This window comes from Coffea arabica, chromosome 3c (assembly GCF_036785885.1).
Source record: "Coffea arabica cultivar ET-39 chromosome 3c, Coffea Arabica ET-39 HiFi, whole genome shotgun sequence".
NCBI lineage: Eukaryota > Viridiplantae > Streptophyta > Magnoliopsida > Gentianales > Rubiaceae > Coffea > Coffea arabica.
In genome coordinates this window covers 32,540,654-32,560,856 of record NC_092314.1, presented here as the reverse complement: position 1 = coordinate 32,560,856, position 20,203 = coordinate 32,540,654, and the positions used below count along the sequence as shown (strand labels likewise).

Sequence of the window (20,203 nt, the reverse complement as noted above, 5' to 3'; positions counted from 1 at the left end):
GTGCCTTTAACGCTAGTATTAATTATTTATGAAATACATATGACATCACGGGTTAGAAACGGCGCTCATTAGCCCAATTTTTAACCATTAAGAGTTCTAGTTCAACAAACAGATTGAATTTTTAAAACTTTGTTCGTTGAATTTTTAAAACCCAGTCCTTTGGTCAAAAACAGAAGGGGTCTAAATGTAATTAAATCTAGGCAAACACAAGCCGACTCCAACCCGCTCCATTTGTCCTTATATATTAAGCCATCAACCCCTCGGCCGGCTCCAAAGCTGATGAATATATCAACACTATAAAAATGTTCGTTAACCCTAGTTAATTACTCTCCTCTGTTAAATCCCATTCGTCATCCCCTTCTCGCTCATTATTTTCTCCTGCGCCATCTTTGGTCCTTATCTTCTCCTATCCCGTCTTCTCTTTCTCACAATTAAAAAAAAAAAAAAAAGAAAAATCCAGAATATCTGTATCCATTCAGGTTTTGTATCCCTTTGCTCATTATATAAAAAGGTGAAGAATTTCCTTACAATTTTGGAAATCAGTTTTCTCTCTATTTATCGTCTTTAAAATCGTAAGCTCTTTTTTCCACCTGTTTTTTGTGTTTTCTTCTAGGGTTTTCGGTTATTTAGTTCTGGTAGTAATTATGCCGCCGCCGACGAGCAAATCAACGTCGTCGCTGTCTTCCGACGGGGAGGCGCCGGCATCGAACAATCTCTGGATCGGTAATCTATCCCCTGAAGTTACCGATTCGGAATTGACGGCGCTCTTCGAAAAGCACGGGCCGGTCGATAGCATAACCAATTACGCATCTCGAAGCTATGGCTTCGTATATTATAAGAAAATTGAGGACGCCAAATCCGCCAAAGAAAAGCTTCAGGGCACAATTCTCCATGGGAACCCGATTAAGATCGAGTTCGCTAAACCGGTTCGTCAAACTCTTTTGATTCGTAGTCATAAAAATCCCAACAGTAATAATTATTTTAATTGTTGTTCGAAATTTTTTGTTTCAGTTTTGATGTGGCGTTTGATTAATAGCACTAATGGATTTCTCGAATTTTCCTCATTCGATGCAAATTTTGCTTTTGCGTTTTTTATTTTTGATTTTTTTTTGAGGGGCTTCAGTTTTTTTTGGGTTGGGGGGAGGGGGGCTTGAAGTCGAATTGATGATTCCAACTTTTTATACGAATTCATGGTAATAGAAAAGCGCGAGAAAAAGATTGTGGTTCCATTTCTTTTTCTTTGGGTAATAGATTTATTTTTCTCTACAAATCAAAGTCAGAGATTAAAAAAAAGGAGTAAGGTTAACAATTGTGAAATTAAAAAGGACTAATCGACAAAGAATTGAGTTTTGCTCAAGATTTTCGATAAATTTTCCCTGCGCACCAACCCAATGACTAGGACGGCGGAATAGCCGGCGCTGCTATGAAAATCTGGGCTGTTGAGAGCAGCGTGAAAGTCTGGGCTGTGTGGAGAATATGAACATGTCACAATTCAACGTACGTGAATACTAATTTCTTACAATTTATGCTTCTTCAGATCTTGTAGAGAATATAAACATGTCACAATTCAGGGTAAAAGATGCGTTGGGCTTTTACGCATCAAAGCTCAATCTTGTAGAAATTCATTGTATTGTATGATCAAAGCTACTGGACATGTTCCCGAAATTTTTGCGTTTATTACACTACCAGTTTCTGGGGTACTTTCCCATTGGAAGACATACCTTTTCGCACGATGACTTGCAATGTAATCTAAGTAATCGTGCGTCCAACTTATCGAGAAACACGTCTACCCATTAAAATTTCACTTGAACAACAAATTGCAAGCCTTTCAGCATCTATATATTAGATAAAAGTACAAAATATTGACAGTTAACTGTACGACGATTTGTTTTGCATGGATGTTTAGATCTTCAGGAGTGTGCCCGTTTTGATATGATGATGGATGGCGCATTAATAGATAAGGTCAACCATGGGTTTTTCCTTCATGTAATTTGCTTCTTGAGGTTTATGAGCTGGAGACGTCATAGGATCTGATCAACTGGAGGTCCGACTTGTCTGGCAAATGGTCAACATATTCTTTTATTGCACTTTTTACCAACGTTTTCTTGCATTCAATGTTTAAGATGCAAGGAAAAATGTTATCACTTTGCGTCCATTTCTGGTTGAACAGAAGTTGTGTTAAGAAAATAAATCATCATACCAAAATCTCTAATGAACAAATTGTCGTATAAAATACTATATGAAAAAAAAAGAACAGTGTGGTTGCAAATCTTTGGACACTTCTTTAGTAGATTGTGCAAAAACGAGATTGCTCCATTAAGGCCTGACATTGTAGTAATTTGATGCATGATGAATCCTCTTTACATGCATGCATAGGAATACTGGTCAACTTCTGCTTTTTAAAACTATTTTTGAAGTGGAGTTTATTTAATTGCCTAACAAATTCGTGGGCCGGTTGTGTTATTACTTGTTATAAGGTGCTGTGCTTGCAGTTATTTTTTGCTTGTTTGTCTGGTGCAAATATTACATTTGGTGTAAACAATGGGCGTTCATTGGTCATAATTATCATTAGATACCCTGATTGAGACCATTTGAACTTTAAGTCCCTTCATATCCTACGTTGTCTCTTTTGCCTTTTTCTTCTGTCTTTTTCATGATTTTTCTCAAGTTACTAATCAGCGTAATTGTTGTATTGATGGTAGTTGTTCTTTTCTTTAGCATGTCTTGCATGTATAGTGGACTTCAGAGAAATATAGAATTAGAACAAAAAATTAATTATGCTTTGTGGAGCTGATGGTGTTCTCTGCCTTGTTCAGACTTGGGTCAATATGTAGTTACTCTATGTGATGCATCATATTCTATTATTTTCTTTTCTCTTTCCTTGTTTTTGAAATGTCTTTTCTTTTCTCACTACTATGGTTTCATTTGTTTTTGAGTTCTATGACTATTCTGCCACTTATTCCCCAGTTGTATTTCTGAGGCACCGTACTGGTAGTCAGTCATTGTAAAAGTGTAAACATGAGTATATTTTTTAGTTGTTAATTTGTGTCAATATACAAGATAGATCATCAAAATAGGCCTGTAAGATTCAGTTTGTTTTGGTATTTTGTTGTTCTTATGTAGTTTCCTTGCAGGCTAAACCATGTAAGAGCTTATGGGTGGCTGGAATAAGCCAATCTGTCTCAAAAGAAGAACTGGAAGAAGAATTTACAAGATTTGGTAAAATCCAGGAATTTAAATTTCTTAGAGACCGTAATACTGCATATGTCGACTTTTCTAGATTAGAAGATGCTTCTCAAGCGTTGAAGAATATGAATGGGAGGAGAATTGGTGGGGATCAGATACGTGTGGATTTTCTTCGATCACAACCTTCTAGAAGAGTAAGCATCCAACTGCTAAATTACCTTAGAAGTTTGGTTATAACTTCTTGTTGGTGACTTATAAAATATCATACATTGGTCATGAAAGTCATGGCTTGTACTTGTTCCATATTGCTCATCCTTGTAGCTTGCATAGAGAGGTTATATTGTGTTCACATATAATGCAGGAGCAGTTACCTGATTTTCGTGATGCAAGGGAAGGACATTTCCCCAACAGGAGCATTGGCCCTCCAGATACACGATGGATGGCACAAGAGTCTATCCAAGTTGGGTCAAAACGACATGTACTATTCAATCCTTAAAAATGATTTAGTTTTTGTCTGCTGTAATCAGTGATTTTTGTAGATCTTTATGCTTGAAAGGTCTTCAGATTGGTTTTTTTTTCTGCCATAACTGTCTTGGATGCAAATCTTATTGAAACCATTTCTTGTTTCTTTTGGGATCCATGAGCTATCTAAGAACTAATGCTCTCCTGTACTTCCTTTTCTCCCTTTTGCAGCAATTCCAGTCTCCAGGAGGGCGGAGGGGAGATGGTCAACCAAGCAAGGTCTTGTGGATAAGTTATCCTCCTTCAGTTCAGATTGATGAAGACATGTTGCATAATGCAATGATTCTGTTTGGTGAGATAGAAAGGATTAAAACTTTTGAAGACAGGAACTATGCGTTTGTACAATTTAGAAGTGTAGATGAAGCACGACTTGCAAAAGAAGGTTTGCAAGGCAAGCTTTTTAGTGATCCACGAATCTCAATTGAGTATTCAAACAGTGAACTTGCACCAAACAAAGATTACTTGGGGAATTATCCTGGAACCAAAGGGACAAGGCCAGATACGTACCTGAATGATGTTCCATTTAGGCATGGACAAATGGACATAATTAGTCATGATTCTGGAGTTTTGCCACCTCGTGGAGCCCCTGGACCTGATGGCATTATGAGGCCATTAGGTCCTCAAGGAAATTTTGATCTTCAAGGTGGTCATCACGCCCATTTGGGGGGTCCAAATTGGAGAAGATCTTCTCCTGCACCTGGCCTGCTGTCTTCACCTTCTGCCAGTCTCAATCTGCCAAATAGATCTGCATCAAGTGCTTGGGATGTCTATGATGCCAGCCAACTTCAGAGGGAGTCCAAAAGATCAAGGGTTGAGGGAACTTTGCAAGCTCACAATTCATCATTTTCTGCCAGAATAACTGATGACCAAGGGTTGGGTTTGGATGAACCATATGGGCTTCGTACATACGCAGGTTCTACAGATCCTCTTTCTAATTTTGAAGGAAGAAGTCATCTTAGCCCAGTTGGCATGCAAATTTCAGTTGGTGGACTAGGGAAGCGCATTCCTGAGCCTGATTATGTGTGGCGAGGGATTATTGCAAAAGGTGGCTCACTTATTTGCCATGCCCGTTGTGTTCCTATAGGGGAAGGTATCAGTTCTGAGATGTAAGTATATTATTTTCAAACAACTTCATTGGTCTTTTTGATGCTTCTTGCAAACTTTGTGCAGTATGTGCTTAGTTTGAATCGGACCGCTCTTTCCTTTATTTTATTGCATGAAGCATTCTTGATAACTTAATTTCCTCCCATATAATAGAATGTTTACTTTATTTAGAATCTGATGTTTAGTTTATTTGGGTGGTCTTTTGGGTTTTTCAAGATCTCGTCAAAGTTCTACTGTAAGTGTGCTAAGTTTTTGTAATTCTGTTGTGGGGTGGTTTTCACTGGTGTTCTTTTTCTATTTTTCTCTGTTAAGTAGGTTGTGCATGGAGTATTTCTAGTTGCATATCATTTTTTTTTTCCCCGAGTATCAGCCATCTATTTGAGTATCTTAAAATTGTTGGATGGGTTTAGTGCTGAGTGTTCATCAACTGTATTTATTCTGAGTGTGGCATATGCTTCACGCATGGGACATAGCTAACAAAGAAAAGCTGTGAATTGTTCACCTGTAGTTTCCCTATTTCAGAAGTCTGATTGTTCCATGAAGTGTTTGTATGTGATCCAGGCGGTTGAGTCCATCTTAGTTCTTGCTGATTTTCGAATTTTTCTGCCTTTGAGTTTTCTTCTTTCCATGAGTTTTTGTTTATTTAGCTTATTGCCAACATTTATTTGATTTAATTCCACTATTTGCTTGACGTATGATATGTGTTCATTTTGCAGTCCAGAGGTTGTTAATTGCACAGCTCGGACTGGGTTGGACTTGTTAACCAAGCATTATGCTGATGCGGTTGGTTTTAGTATCGCATTCTTCTTGCCTGACAGTGAAGCTGATTTTGCTTCATATACGGAGTTTTTGAGATACTTGGGAGCTAGAAATCGGGCTGGTGTTGCCAAGTTTGACGATGGCACCACCTTGTTCTTGGTGCCTCCATCTGATTTTCTGACCAATGTTCTTAAGGTTACGGGACCTGAAAGGCTTTATGGAGTTGTTTTAGAGTTTCCCCAAGCAGCTTCTGCTAGCTCAAATATTCCGCCGTCATTGGTTCAGCCGCAGTATGTGGATGCACAGCAGCAAGCTAGTTCTCTAACTGGATATAATGAGATAGCGCAGGAGGAAATTGGTATACAAATGGGTTATAACAAGGTAGTACCGGAAGATATGAAACCACCTCTGAAAATGTTGGGCTCCTCTTTGAATTCTACTCCGCCAATCAATAATGCTGCAGTTTCTCAAGCTGGACTTAAATTAACACCTGATCTTATTGCCACTCTAGCTTCTATATATCAGGGAAACAGTAAGTCATCTGGTTCAGAAAGTTCATCAGTACAGTCCGCTTCAACAACATTGGGCCCTGCATTAAATATTACCCCTGCACCTGATAAAGGACTTCCACAAGGGTGGCAGCATGAACGTCAAGTTCCTGAGCAAGCAGGTTATGTTACACAACAATTCAACAGCCAGTTTCATAGCCAAGCACAATTTATTCCACAAGTTCATGCTTATCCTGTGGTGTCAAACACCCTCAATCTTCCTGCTCAAGGTGCCCTTGGCTATAGCCAAATCCAAGATCGTGGTTTCAACATGCAACCTCAAGGTGCTGTGTCCTCTAGACCAATTGCCTCTGCAACCCCATCTCAAGGACAGGTTTCAGCCTTGTCTAATGTTGACCAGCAGCATCAACTTGGAATGCCCCATGATCCTCTGAAGGGGCATGGGATGGCACAGGGAACTGATGCATTGAGGTTGTATGGTTCATCAGTCCTTCACCAGCCTACAAATCTTGTAACATTGGGCAGTGAGATTAATGGTCCCAATGTCCTACAGCATGCTTCTATGCCACAAACTACTGAAGCTGATGTTAGGAATCAGGTGCAGGAGCATCATTCAGCTTTGCAAGGAGCAGGCCAGGATACATCTGAGACTGAGGAAGAAAAGAATAGACGCTATCAATCAACTTTATTATTTGCTGTCAATCTCCTTAACAGGGTGCAGCAACCACCTGGAACTCAGGCTGGGCAAGGTTCTGGCAGCTGACAGAATTGCCCCACCAGGTAATATATCAACTCCTTTGTTTGTCATCAGTTGGAGTAGTTTTGTGATAGCTGCTCTTCTACTATAATGCAGCATTTTGGTTTGATTATGGGAGGGCAGAGTTAAATTTTTGCAGTTTTCATGATCTGCTGTGTTGCTATTATGTGATTGGTGAACATGTGCTGTTTTGGTTTTAATCTCTTTGAAGAGTACGTTCCTAAATTAGTTGGCTATAGTTTTCTATGCCTGAGGCTTAAAAAAAAATTGAGGTAAGCTAATGAATGGGCTGGAATTGAGTAGGTGGTTCCCTGCAATGCTGTTTTGAAACATTCATTGAAAATTTTTTTGGGGGGAATTTGGTGTCAAGGAGATGCGCTGGGAGTTTCTCAGAAGTTACCTGCAGATAGAAAGTTACTTGGTCGACAGTTGCCTGCTTTAGGAGTTTATTTAAATTTGAAGTCTTCAGGTGAAATTGTTTAGCTAATTGCAGTGCATATTAGTTAGGCTTGTGGAATGGAGAAGTTAAATTAGGTAATTGATAGGAGGTGGTGTGAATTCTGGTCTTTAAGGATGATCATTAAGCAAAAACGGAAGTTGTTGACCGGGAGAAAGAAACAGGAAGTTTGTTGCTGAAATGGAGGGAATTAGAACAAACCAGACAGTATTCTTGTTTTAGTCATCTACTTTAGGAAGTATCTGTTACTTACACTTTTCATGGATATCTCTTTATGGTTGGGGTGCTTTAGCTAAATTGAACTACATTCAAGTGTATTTTTGTCTTTTTCTTTTACTGGAGTTCAGTTGTACATTCTAAGTTATTTTGTAGCGGAATTCAGTGGGACAAAAACAGGAAGTTTGCCACTGAAAGGGGTGGGAGGAATCTCTTTAGGATTAGTTTGATGCAGATAAAGTTAACTACATTCAAATTTATTTTTGTTGTGTGTTGCTGAAGTGCACTAATATATGTTAGGTTGTTGAATATGCCATATAAAGACATGTCTATTGTATTTTTGACTTGGCCAAGTGTAAACTGTATAATTTGTTTATTCCTACAGGTTTTGGGCCTTTGTTCCCGTGTTTTAATAATGCATTTCCTGTGTCATTTTTTTTGGGGCAAAACTTAGTGTTTTAAGTTCCATGAACTCCATTATGATTAAATCAGTATGTTCTAGAAGTTTGCCCTTGTGCTGTCTTTATGGCATGGTTGAATACTTACAACTAGGAAAAAAGTTGGGTGTGTTTAGCAGATGTTACTGAAGTTGTTTTAGCTGGATTCAATGTTCGGTGCATCTTTTATGTCATACTTATTCATGAAGTTAAGCTAAAGTATTAGGGATTAGATTGCTCCCTTAGTACCGTAGTGACAAAACACGCCCCCCCTCCCTCTCCTCCCGAAAAAAAAAAACCCTCCTCTCCTGTCTAAAACATAGGAAAACCAAAGAAAAAATGGAGGAACAGTGAATCTTCATCACTTCGCCTCCCGATCTGGCTGTTAGTGAAGATGAATTGTAGTAACCTTTTCTCTACAGTGGTATATTCTGAATGTCTCATTGTTAAATTTAGTTGCCTTTAATGAGTCAATGCTGTAGCAAGTTGCAAACTTGGCGCCATGCTTGGATATTCAGTTTTTTTTTTGGTGATTTATAATACTTATTTTGATTACATGTATGCCTGTGCTGACTCTCGTCAAGCAATTGGTTGGTAGTTAAGATAAATTTACATCTATGCCTTAGGGCTGTTTGACAGCTTGTCTAAGCATTTGCCTTTTTCTGTTGCATGTTCAAGTCCATCATGTGTCACTGTATATTGCGTCTTTTCTTGACTATGGTTAACTATATTCTTTCAGTCTGTCGGTGTCATGCTTTTCATCTGTAACACTGAGCATCTATGAATCTTGTCAAGTGTAATCCTAATTTATGAAGCTTTTGTTTACTTTTCTAAATATTTCTGTGGTGTTCTCTCTATTTCTTTATGCATGTTCTTTCCGTAGGTAGGATAGAAGAGTTTTAAGTGAGATAATATCAGATGTTAAAGCATATTGGAGTCTGTAGAGTTGCCATTAATAAGCCGGAAAAGAGTAGAAGTGTTTATATGGAGCATTTACCTGAGCATAACTGATTCAAGTTAACTATAGCAAATAAGACCGGGAAAAGGGAAAAAGGCTTGGAGAAAGATGTAAATGCAACGAGCAGATAAAAATGTTGATGACTGACTTGCGCTTTTGACCTTTTAACTGTCTTAGTGGTTCCTGAGGTTTTTCTATTCATGGGGATGGGTGTCAAAGTGGGAGCACTTACTACTAGGTTAACCTGGGAGTGGGGCTGTGCATTCGAGAGTATAGATCCAGCAAACCATACAAGTTTGTTACACCTTCGTGTACTTAATATTTCAAACCCAAAAGCATAAAGCTGGGTGTGAGGCTGCGAGTACCAGAGTATACAATCCAGCATACCAATTAAGTTTTTAACACTTTCACTTGCTTAATACATTGAATGCAACTCCAAAAATCTCTCTCCTAATCAAATCTAAACTTGAGACTGTGAAAAGTATTACTCCGTTTACAAACTCTGATAGGAATGCGTCAGTTCACAGTATATTGCGTGAAAAAATGTGGCACCTAAAGGAATTAACCTAGCTCTTTTAAAGCGTGTTAGCTTCTGCTGCCCAAACCGTGAAATTTGCGCTATTAGTTTTAGCAACAAACTTTTGATAGACCAAAGCAATTTGACAAATTAGAGCTGACCAACCAACTTTTGTCGAGACAAAAGAATATGATAATGTTTTTAAAAAAATTGAAAAAGGATTGGGATTCTTCAACTCTTTGTCTAACTTAGGTACTCTCTATAAATTAAATCGTTGTCTGTATTCACATTACTACATGTTTTTCGCTACATTATGTGGGAAGATTACTAACAAGTCTACACAATGAGGATTGAACATTTGTTCAGTCAAGTATGACTTGGGATAGATGCTAACGAATTTAGATGATTCATTTGACTGCATAGGTTTGTGCTGTCCCGGATAAAAGGACACTCAAATATATAGCGAGTTGATAATGAGCATATGGGGCGGCTAGAAGGTGATAGCGACTGTAAAATGTAGAGAAGGTCAATCATGACCAAATACTGGTTGGAGTTCTGTGATATGGCAAAAGTAAATAGGAAATAAATAATGCAGCTAGACGGGATGTGGAAGGCAAATGGTATCTTAGGATAAAACTGATGAACGAAAACAGGGTGCCCTATTTGGGAATCTCCAGATCCATGCGGTCTTTAGCGGTCCAATGGGGTTTGTTTGAAGGGAAATATTAACCAAAACATTTGGTCTATGATTGTATCCTCCATTGCGAAGTCTTCTTTGAAGTGGAACGCTCGTGTATTAATTGCATCTCTTCGACACTCGGAACAATTCGTGTTTTAACTCCATTTCTTAACTCTTGTAACAGCAGTGTTTTAACTGCATTTCTTTGGCACATTATAGCCGTTTTGTTAAACTAGTTCTAATCGAATACACAGCAAAGCCTATGCGTTGAGTTTGTATGCCTTTTCACAAATGTGATTGTGCGTAACATTTTGTGTAAAGTTAACCTCGTTGTTTCTTAAATATATCTCCATCACTAGAAACTTCCTTTCTGGTCATTCCTTGAAGTTTTTACCCCTAAGCGCATTGAACATGAATCGTCTAGGCCTTCAGTGCTACTACACTGTTTTCTTTTCTGAGGTACTTTCGTTAGTTGTGTAGGATATACACTACTTGGAAGTAACGTACTGGATTGACTACTTGTCATAGTCCGTCAGCGTGTTTACTAATGTAGCAAGAGACTTCCTTGGCTATGAATTTCTCCCATTATATGATGTAGCAAGCGACGTTGTGGCTAACTTTCTGGTAATTCACCTCCTTTGCAACCTATTCGCTAGGTTTTCAGCTGACTTGCGTCGGCCAATCTTTGCGCTTTGATCAATCCTGAAAAGTCTCATGGACTAGTTTTACTCGTAACCTTGCTCCATCTGACCTGTTTGGCACGATAGGCCTCCTAATCAGATTTATCCCTTTTTTGTTCCTTTTCTGATCTATGCTTATTTATTTAACCTCGAAATTTTGTTCTTTTGGGCTTTCAAAACCAAAATGTTCGATATGCAAAAACCATGCAAATGATCTGTTATTCATACTCGTCTCTGCAATTTCGCCGTCTTTATAGTTGCCAAATCTTTGCTCGTTTCTACGATGCAAATGTAGATAATGATAGAAGGATGTGCGGGTTGGGTGTTGTATGAGGTTGTAAAATCCCATGAGCTCTTTTTCTTTCATGGTCTATTGCCTGATGTAAAATCACACCTGTTCATACTTCAATAATAAACACAAATATCCTACGTTTCGGATGCCATCGGTCGTGCAACTGACATTGAGCAATTGGCAAAATGAGCGAGTGGTTTGTTTAATCGTCACTTTCTTCAGGATAGTGGGCCAGAAACTGCTTCTAGTCTTTGGATTTTTTTTTGCCTTGAAAGTAGGCAAAACATTATTTTGCACTATTGACAAGTGTCTTTTTTTTTTTTTTTGTTGGGGTCCTTCCGCCAATGTTTGACAAGCTATGGTTGAGGCTTGGTAGGATCTGTGGGCTATCGGCAGGAGTGGGCCCCAAAACCTACTGTGCCATAGACTACGTAGACACTAATTTTTTTTTTTTTTTATTAAAAAACCCCCTTTCATTGTTTGCTACTATTCACTTTAGTGTTACAAAATTGTAAATTCTGACTACAACGTGCAGCTAGTACAAGACAAAATTTAACACAATGTTATAGTTCTTATTCTCGCCATGTTTAATTCCAGAAATTCAACAAAAAAAAAAAATTTCCAATCTATGTTCGGAAAATAAGTTTGCCGAAAGAAACAAAACAGAGACGTGCAACTCTTTTTCCGGGTTCATAAGTTTTACGAATATGTTATACGGGTAATGTTGTATTAGGAATGTCCATTTTTCTTGGTTCTCTATGTTCGGAATAAACCTGACTAATTTGAATTGATTTTGCAATGTGTAGGCGTAGTGGACTTTTGCAATGTCGGACTAGGACTTAATTTTTGCAGTCAAAGATTTGGAGCTCCGATAAAAGATTCGATGCGGGCCGTCGAATGTGTGACGGAGCTAAATGGACGCAATCATCGTTTTGTTTTTTATACAACATATGAGCTCTCCGGAGGCGACCCTCTTTTTCTTTTGTATATACCTTTTTTTAGCATAATGGTCTTTTGGATATTTTTTTTTGTCAAATTTGGATTGGATTATTACAATTGTTAGAGCAACTTTTCTTTAGCCTTCTTAATTTAAATGGTGATATTTTGCTATTGGTTCCATGACACTTGCGGACACATTGCACACCCACGCATTCTCTCTCATGTTACAATCCAATGACAATCCCACAATTCTACGATTCAAATTTATAAATTTGATCTCAATCCTAATAAAATTTTGGAGTTAATTCTGCGGTCGATACCTTAGCCAAAGCACAACTCAAAATTCAGTGACGTATGAAGCTTCTACTCTGCCTGCACGCGTCAAGGGCGTATTGTGTATGGATAGACAGTAGTAACCGCATATTCGTCATGGTACTAAGTTACAATTATAAGGAAATAGTACTCCTGTTATTTTTCTTCCTGTTTATTGGAGTCCCTATACTTTTTAAAGCTTGTACTAATAAAATGGGTAGACAAGTCCACCCGCCAAACATTAAAAAAAAGTATAACTTATAAAAATATCCCAAGAGAAGGGATAGCAAATCTAATGGCGTTGACTGATGAAATATACACATATATTCACTAAAAAAAAAACTTAGAGAAAAGAAAATGCAATGGATGCTGTCAAAACTAAAGATGCGCTGGACTGTAACTTGAATTTACACAGGACAAACTTCCATCTAACCACAATGGCGCATAAATAGTGAAATGGTAGGCTTCACAATCACAAACTGAAAATCAATATTGAAATATTTTATTAATATAACAATGTAACAATTATGGACTTGTGTAAAGAGAAATTGTTTTAAACTGAATAAACTTGGGAGTCAAAAAATTTGTTTTTTTTTTTTTTGGAAAATATGGCTATAAACTTGGGAGTTAAAAAAATACACTAATACACTAGCAAAACAATGCAACAGGAAGTACGAGTATTCTACAAATGTGCTTTAGAAAAGTTAATAAATCATATGTACATCTATGCTATATTAAAAGTGTGAAAATCATTTAGTGATTTAGTTTTCACTTTCTAATTATACCCTCATATAAATAAATAATGAAGCGTACGTTAGACCCCAATTACAAATTTGTTGAGGGATCCTCTTAGATATCTCCCAACCCTGAGTCCTTTTTTCTTGGATTTGTTTACTTATTCATTTTACCAATAATTCAATTATGTCTCCTGTTTGGATGAGCCACAATTCCTTAGTTTCAATAGTTTCATTTATTTAATTTTGCATACTTCTGAGCAAGCCTTACAACATTAACCCCTCAACAAATGCAATAATCAATTGTACCAAAAATAAGCTTGCATCCTGTTTGGATGAGACATAGTTTTTTACATTCAATAATGAATTTACTTGCCTAATTTGATATGCTTCCAAACAAGACTTATGACAAAAAGAATTTGTATTGTTAAGTAGTATATTTGTATTCATTACTTAATATTTGTCAAGTTAGTTGGTATTTCATACATAAAAGAATTTGTATATAGTTGTAAGCACAAGTTTAGTTGCCTAGAATAGAAAAGAAGAAAACTTGCACAAAATAACAAATATATTAAATCAAAAAATAAAAGGATTACAATCTTTGAAAATTCTTGAATCAAAGAAATTAATCCCCTGATTCTTCTAGACTATGATAATTGAAATTGAGAGTTTTTTCTTGGGTCCTTGTGAACTACCCTTGAATTTCTCTTGAGTGCGTCTTGGCATCTTCAACTTGACTTGTCGATCAAGAATTGCACTCGATTGCAGTGTTTTCTACTAAAAATTGGGGTTCTCTTATTTCCTTAGTTGTAGGCTGAGATTTTGTATCAAAGTTCACAGCTAAGGGGGTTAATAGGGTCTTTTAGTTATTCTACAAACCAAACTTGTCCATAAAATGATCCTGTGGCTTGTCTTGAGGTTGGGTCTCCTTAATCTCAACCAAATTGTATCAACTTAGCTTGTATAATGTAAATGTCAAACCATATCTCATAATTCCTAAAGATGCTTGAAGACAAATATTTGACATATTAAGTGTGAGTTTTGAGAAATCAAAGAGAAAAACAAAGAATTAGTAATGTATATGGCTTAGAAAAGGAGGAAGAAGTTTAGTAGAGGGATAAAGAATGCTCTATGAAAGGTTTTGCTGTGAAAAAGTATTAAAAATGTGCATGCAAGAAAAAAATATAAATGACAAATGCCAAATACAAGATAGAGATAAAATTCATTAAACAAGATAGAGATAAAATTCATTAAATCATGGTTAGGTAGTAGCATACAAGTGCCATTACATTTGATGTTATGAGTAATCCATACTTTTCTTTGATGATTAAAAAAATCGAAGATTATGGAAAAATACTTAATTGACTTTCATACCATGAATGTGAGAGAGACTTTCTTTAAAAAAAAAAGTATAAGAGATATTGAATTTACTTACTAAATACAAAAAGGAGTGAAAGAGGACTGGTTGTTTTATTAAATGTCTGATGGTCCAATCAAAGAAAAAGAGTAATCAACAATTTTTTAAAGAATTTCTTGTGCATAGTCCAGCTAGTACGGTGTTCTTATCTTCTATAGCTATCACTAACATTTCAAAGACAACTCAAAAGTTATTTGAATTGTTAGATAGTGTTGTCCAAAAAATTGAAAAGGGTAATATTATCCAGATTATTATTGATGATGCTTCTAAATATAAGGCAATTTTAAAAACATTGATGGACAAAAGAAAAAGATTTGCTCTAGACCCCTTGTTCTACTCATTGTATTGATCTGATATTAGAAGATTTTTAAAAATTTGATCCACTCTATAAAGTCACCATAGAGAAGGCTAGATTAGTTGTTTCATATATTTACTTACAGGGTACAGTCATTTATGAGATGAAACAATTTACAAATGGCAAGAATCTAATTAGGTTTGGTATTATTTGTTTTGCTACTTTATACTTGAGTATGCAATGTCTAAGTGAATTAAAAGGTAACTTGTTTAGTTTTTTCTCCTTTGACAAGTGAAAGAGATAGTTATGCTAAGATGGAAAAAAGGAAACAAATTGAGAGCATTGCTTTTGATAATTAACAATTTTGGCCAAATGTAGAGATATATTTAAAGATAGCTTTACCACTAACCAAAGAGATAAGGCTGGAAGATTTTGATGACAATTCTACAATGATTTTCTCAACAAAGCAATTGACCATGCAAAAGAAGAAATTAAATAAAATATGAAAAACACTTGGAAGAGGTAAATTTTTTGAAAGCCTATTATGCATTCATTTGTAATACCTTTTGATAGTTATTAAAATTATTTTCATTTAATCATTTCCTCGTTAAACTCATATTTATATTATAGATATCAATAAGCATTTTCTATCACTGACAAAAAATGGGAATATCAACTTAGCATCCTTATATACTGCAGGTTACAATTTGAATCCCCAATCTTAATATAGTTCAAATTTTTAGTTTGATGCAAATGTAAAACGTGGCTTTTATGATTGCATTACAAAGATGGTTCCTAATTCTAGTGTCAGGCTGAAAAATGATTTACAGATAGATATTTTTTGATGTGTAAAAGGATTATTTGGTCATGAGACCTGACAAGAACAAGAATATTCTAGTTAGTTTGTAGTTGTCCATGTATGTTTTCACTTTTAAAAACTTGTATTGATTCCGATTCATTTTAATTTGAACTGATTGGCAGGAATCTTATGGGGATGAATGCTCAAAGTTGAAAATATTGCTGCCAGAGTCTTAAGTTTTACTTGTGGTTCTTTTATATGTGAATGTAACTGAAGTGCATTTGAATTGTTAAGAACATTTACATATAGTATATTGTTTGATTCAATAATTAGTTCTAACTTATAGTTTATGTATTTGAACATATTTTTGGTATAAATTGTTTCAATTACAATATGTGCACTCTAAGAGAAGAAATTAGCAAGCACAAAAAAGAATGAATAATCTAGTATTTGTGATATATAATCTAAAATTAGAAAAGAAATAAAGCCAAAGACAATATGTCATAGAAGAAATTTTTTTTGAGGGCTTATCTTCAAATGATGAATGGGTAACAAAAATAGAAAATCCAACTCCTTCAACGGAAAACAATTGGTTGTGATTTTAGATGAAAATCTACATTGTGACACCTTGAATGAAGAGGAAAATGGAGATATGATGAAATTGAATTGATTACAAAGAAATGTACAAAGGACTTGCAAGTTTATTTCTTACTTTTGACTTTCAAGTTTTATTATTTTTATTTTCTAATTTCCATGACTTCAATTTACAAGTTTTTTTTCATTTTGGTAAGTTTCATTCATTTTTTTATTAGATGATCTATCCTTGAGATGATGATTACTCAAAGATGATGTTCAAATGAAAACCAATGATTTTGATACTAATATGGATGATGGAGAAGATGATGTTGAAAATAGATCCTAAAAGGATTGGTATCTTGAAAATGATTTTAAAAAATAATGATTTTGAAAACATAGGTTATGGAGATGATGAATACAAAGAAGATGAAGATAGGAATTGATTTTGAAGTTCTTGATTTATAAAGCCACTGTCTTTTCTAGTTTTTTCATATTTGTTTAAAGTTAAAAGTGATATTTTAATAGTTAATGATGTTTTATTTTTGAACTTAAAAGTAATGATTTTCAATGTTGATGAAGATTGATGATTATCTTGAATTTGAAATTATTATTGAGTAAAATATTTGGTTTTAAGACTTAATATCATTATTTATAACTATTTACATTCATTTTCTTTCTATCTTATCAAACTACAGGTAAAAAATGCTATATATTTATGATTAACTTGCTCAATTGATATCTTTTATGTTATATAAAGTGATATATGAATTTTAAATCGTTAATTTAGGTATTTTTAGTGGGATCTTGCGATCCTACGATCCAATATTATGAACCTAGAATTTATTTTATATGGAATCTTGGTTCTACAAAATTTGGGCCAAAGGATAGTTTCACCAGTAATGTTTATTGGTAGGCCACAAGATATGCGAAGAAGATATTTAGATGCATTTGCTTTAGTCTATCATTTTGGAAAAATAGATCTATTTACTACAATGACATGCAAATATATAATGAATAGAAGTTCAACAAAATTTGGTGGGGGGACAAACTACACAAGATTAATTAGATTTGATGTCAAGAGTATTTCATGCCAAGCTATAAGATCTTAAAGACCAACTATTCAAAAAAATATCTTCAAAATAGTTACAGCAAATGTCCATATAATTAAATTCCAAAAGAAGGGGGCTTCCACATGTTCATATGCTCATTATCCTAAAAAAAAGAGTGCAAGATTACTGACACTAACTTGTATGACTAATTGGTTTCTGCTGAGTTACTTAACATAAAAAAAGATCCCTCATATATACGACCTTGAAATTAAGCATATGATGTATGGATTTTGCGGGCACCAAATGACAAAATCCCATGCATGGTGAATAGTGAATGCAAATTCCATTACCCTTGACCCTGTTTTGATAAGAGTATGGGTCGAGAGGATGGATATCCAATCTACAAGAGTAGTAACTGTAGGCAATGGAATTTTAATTAAATTCTAAAAATTACCATTGGTCTATAAATTATTTATATGGCTTATTGTTATTCAATTGAATATGGCCATATGTCATGCGCATTTGGAAGTTTGGCTATTCGTCAGTCAATTATACCTCTCCACATGTTAAGACGAAATGTTGCAGCCAATTAATATTGTCGAGACATCTCTACCAATTAAATTATGCCGCGTCACGTGTTTATATGGTTTGGCAAAATTATGAATAAATATCTAAATAATTATTTCTTTATTAAAGAAATAATATTTAGAGCCATTTAATCCCTATAGATGTCTTGTATACTGCAATAGCCTACCCAATCAAATGGTGACATGTCGTATGTCCCTACAAATCTGGCCAATCAAGGAAATATTCCTTAAGTATTATCTCATTATTAATAAATATAAAATGAAGAGATAATATTTAAACTGGCACAGTTCTAGTATGACTGTATGTCTTGCAAGACAAGTAGAGTGGTATATATGTTTTCAACCTCTACCTCATACTATAGCTATAAATAGGGGTCTCTCTACCAAGTCAAGGGGCACTAAGAAGCATCTCATACACTCAAGTATTGAAGCTCCAAGTTACAAGGGTCTGGATCTTCAACCTCTCCAAGTCTTCCATATATCAAGACTTGAGTCTTCAAATATCTTCTAATGTTCTTTAAATCTTCCATATCAAGATTTGAAGGAATCGGTGGTGGGTCCAAGAACAAGCAGCGAAGCCCTTGGATTGGCGTTGGAGGAGAAGAATCGAAGGAACCTCTCTATAAGTTCGAGAAAATTCCAGAAATTGTACCTACATATTTTCCTAAATTTATATATCATATATTTGTCGTGTATTTTTCTTGTCGTTTTGCAAACTTGAAATTTAATCGCGTACAGTAACAACAATAGAGAAGTTTTACTTAGAAATGACTACTCAATAGTAGAGAAGTTTTACTTAGAAATGACTACTCAATAGTAGTTGGTTTGTTCTTTACAACCCATATCTTCTCACAAGATACAATTGTCATATAAATATGGAGATAAATTCTGGATTGAAAGCTGTTGAGTATTTCTACAAATATATCTATAAAAAGTCATGATAAAATAGTTGTTTACATATCTTGTATTGATGGCAATAACTTAGTTGATGAAATTTAGGATTTTTTAAATGCTAGATGAGTCTCTACACAAGAAGCGTTGTGGAGGATATTTGAATTTTACTTAAACAAAGTAAATCCAGCAATAATAAATGTGTGACTATATCTTGTTGAAAAATAATTTGTACGTTACTAGGACTTCAAGATCTAATATATCTTATACAGTCAAACAATGTCTCCAAGACAATACTAACAGGATTCTTGAACTTCTATTGTAGAAATCCGAAAGCCAAAAAGCATCTTTATCAAGACTATGTTTGGAAATCAAAAGATCGGTATTGGTTTGAAAGGATAAATGGAAACTATTGCAAGAGTAAAAGTGTAATTCCTACTAAAGGTAAAAGATATTATTTGAGGACCCTACTAAATCATGTTCCAAGTTCATCTTTATATGAAAATTTGTTAACAGTAAATGGAACAAAATTTTTCACATTCAAACAAGCTATACAAAAGACAGGATTACTTGAATCCAATAATTACAAATATGAAGACACAAGAGCTCTCTAGTACATATAGTTGGAGGCTATGCATGAATATTTTAAAAGGAACAGAAAAGAAACAAATAGCACTCTCATATGTACCACTCTTTAAAGCATCAATTATTATCTAGATAGTATAGGTAAAAATATTGACCAATTTGACTTGCCAATTCCACCTACAAATGAGACTCATCACACAAACAGATATCCAAGAGAAATCGGAGAAGAAATCTCTATTGAGACACCTTAAACTGTGATAGGGATTTTTTTATTCACTACAAATTTTAAAACCTTATTACCCTATATCTGCAAGTGCACAGTTTGTTCATTGAGTATAAGGATAATAGATATCGATCTCACGGGGACTTAGAATGTGGCAATCACTTGAGTTTAATTACTTGCTTTATTATATAGACAATTAGAATTAAGGAAGTAAAAACAAAGAAAGTTAACTAGGCATCAATCCCATGGGGACTTAGAATGTGGCAATCACTTGAGTTTAATTACTTGCTTTATCATCTAGACAATTAGAATTAAGGAAGTAAAAACAAACAAAGTTAACTAGGCAAAAACAACCATATAGGCGGTATGTTGCAAGAAAATAAATAAAAGTAAAGACAAGTTAGATTAGAATTACTTAAAGATTAAGTGAGAGGATCCTAAAGGTTAGAATCCGTAGTTATGTCAAGATTAGAAATTAGTTAAGGTGATTATGCTTATGTTTTCATGAATTGTCAAGGAATAACTTCCAAATGTATGTCCTTGCATTCAACAATGGACATTCTCAATAGAAACCGCCTTGGCTAATTCCTTTAGAAATTGCTTTTGCCAATTTCTTTTACTCTTTAAATCATCCTTCACCTATGTTCACAAAGAAAAGGTAAAAAAACAAATTAAATAAAATCAATGAAGTTATTGTATGAATCCAACAAAAATGATTTCACT

General features: G+C 35.0%; 1 protein-coding gene across 2 annotated transcripts; it reads left to right on the top strand.

Annotated features, from left to right (window-relative positions):
- The first annotated feature begins 269 nt into the window (after positions 1 to 269).
- Positions 270 to 12,190, top strand: LOC113734937 (flowering time control protein FPA). 2 transcript variants are annotated; one of them, XM_027261716.2, is made up of 7 exons: positions 270 to 511; positions 614 to 926; positions 3,135 to 3,380; positions 3,548 to 3,664; positions 3,880 to 4,814; positions 5,529 to 6,860; positions 11,880 to 12,190. In XM_027261716.2, exons 2-6 carry the CDS (start codon positions 645 to 647, stop codon positions 6,841 to 6,843), a joined length of 2,895 nt encoding a protein of 964 aa, XP_027117517.1. In that variant the 5' UTR covers positions 270 to 511; positions 614 to 644; the 3' UTR covers positions 6,844 to 6,860; positions 11,880 to 12,190. The 2 variants fall into 2 exon arrangements, with proteins under 2 accessions (XP_027117517.1, XP_027117518.1); XM_027261717.2 differs by lacking the exon at positions 11,880 to 12,190 and adding an exon at positions 9,846 to 10,393 and having other exon boundaries at positions 270 to 926.
- The last annotated feature ends 8,013 nt before the right edge of the window (positions 12,191 to 20,203 follow it).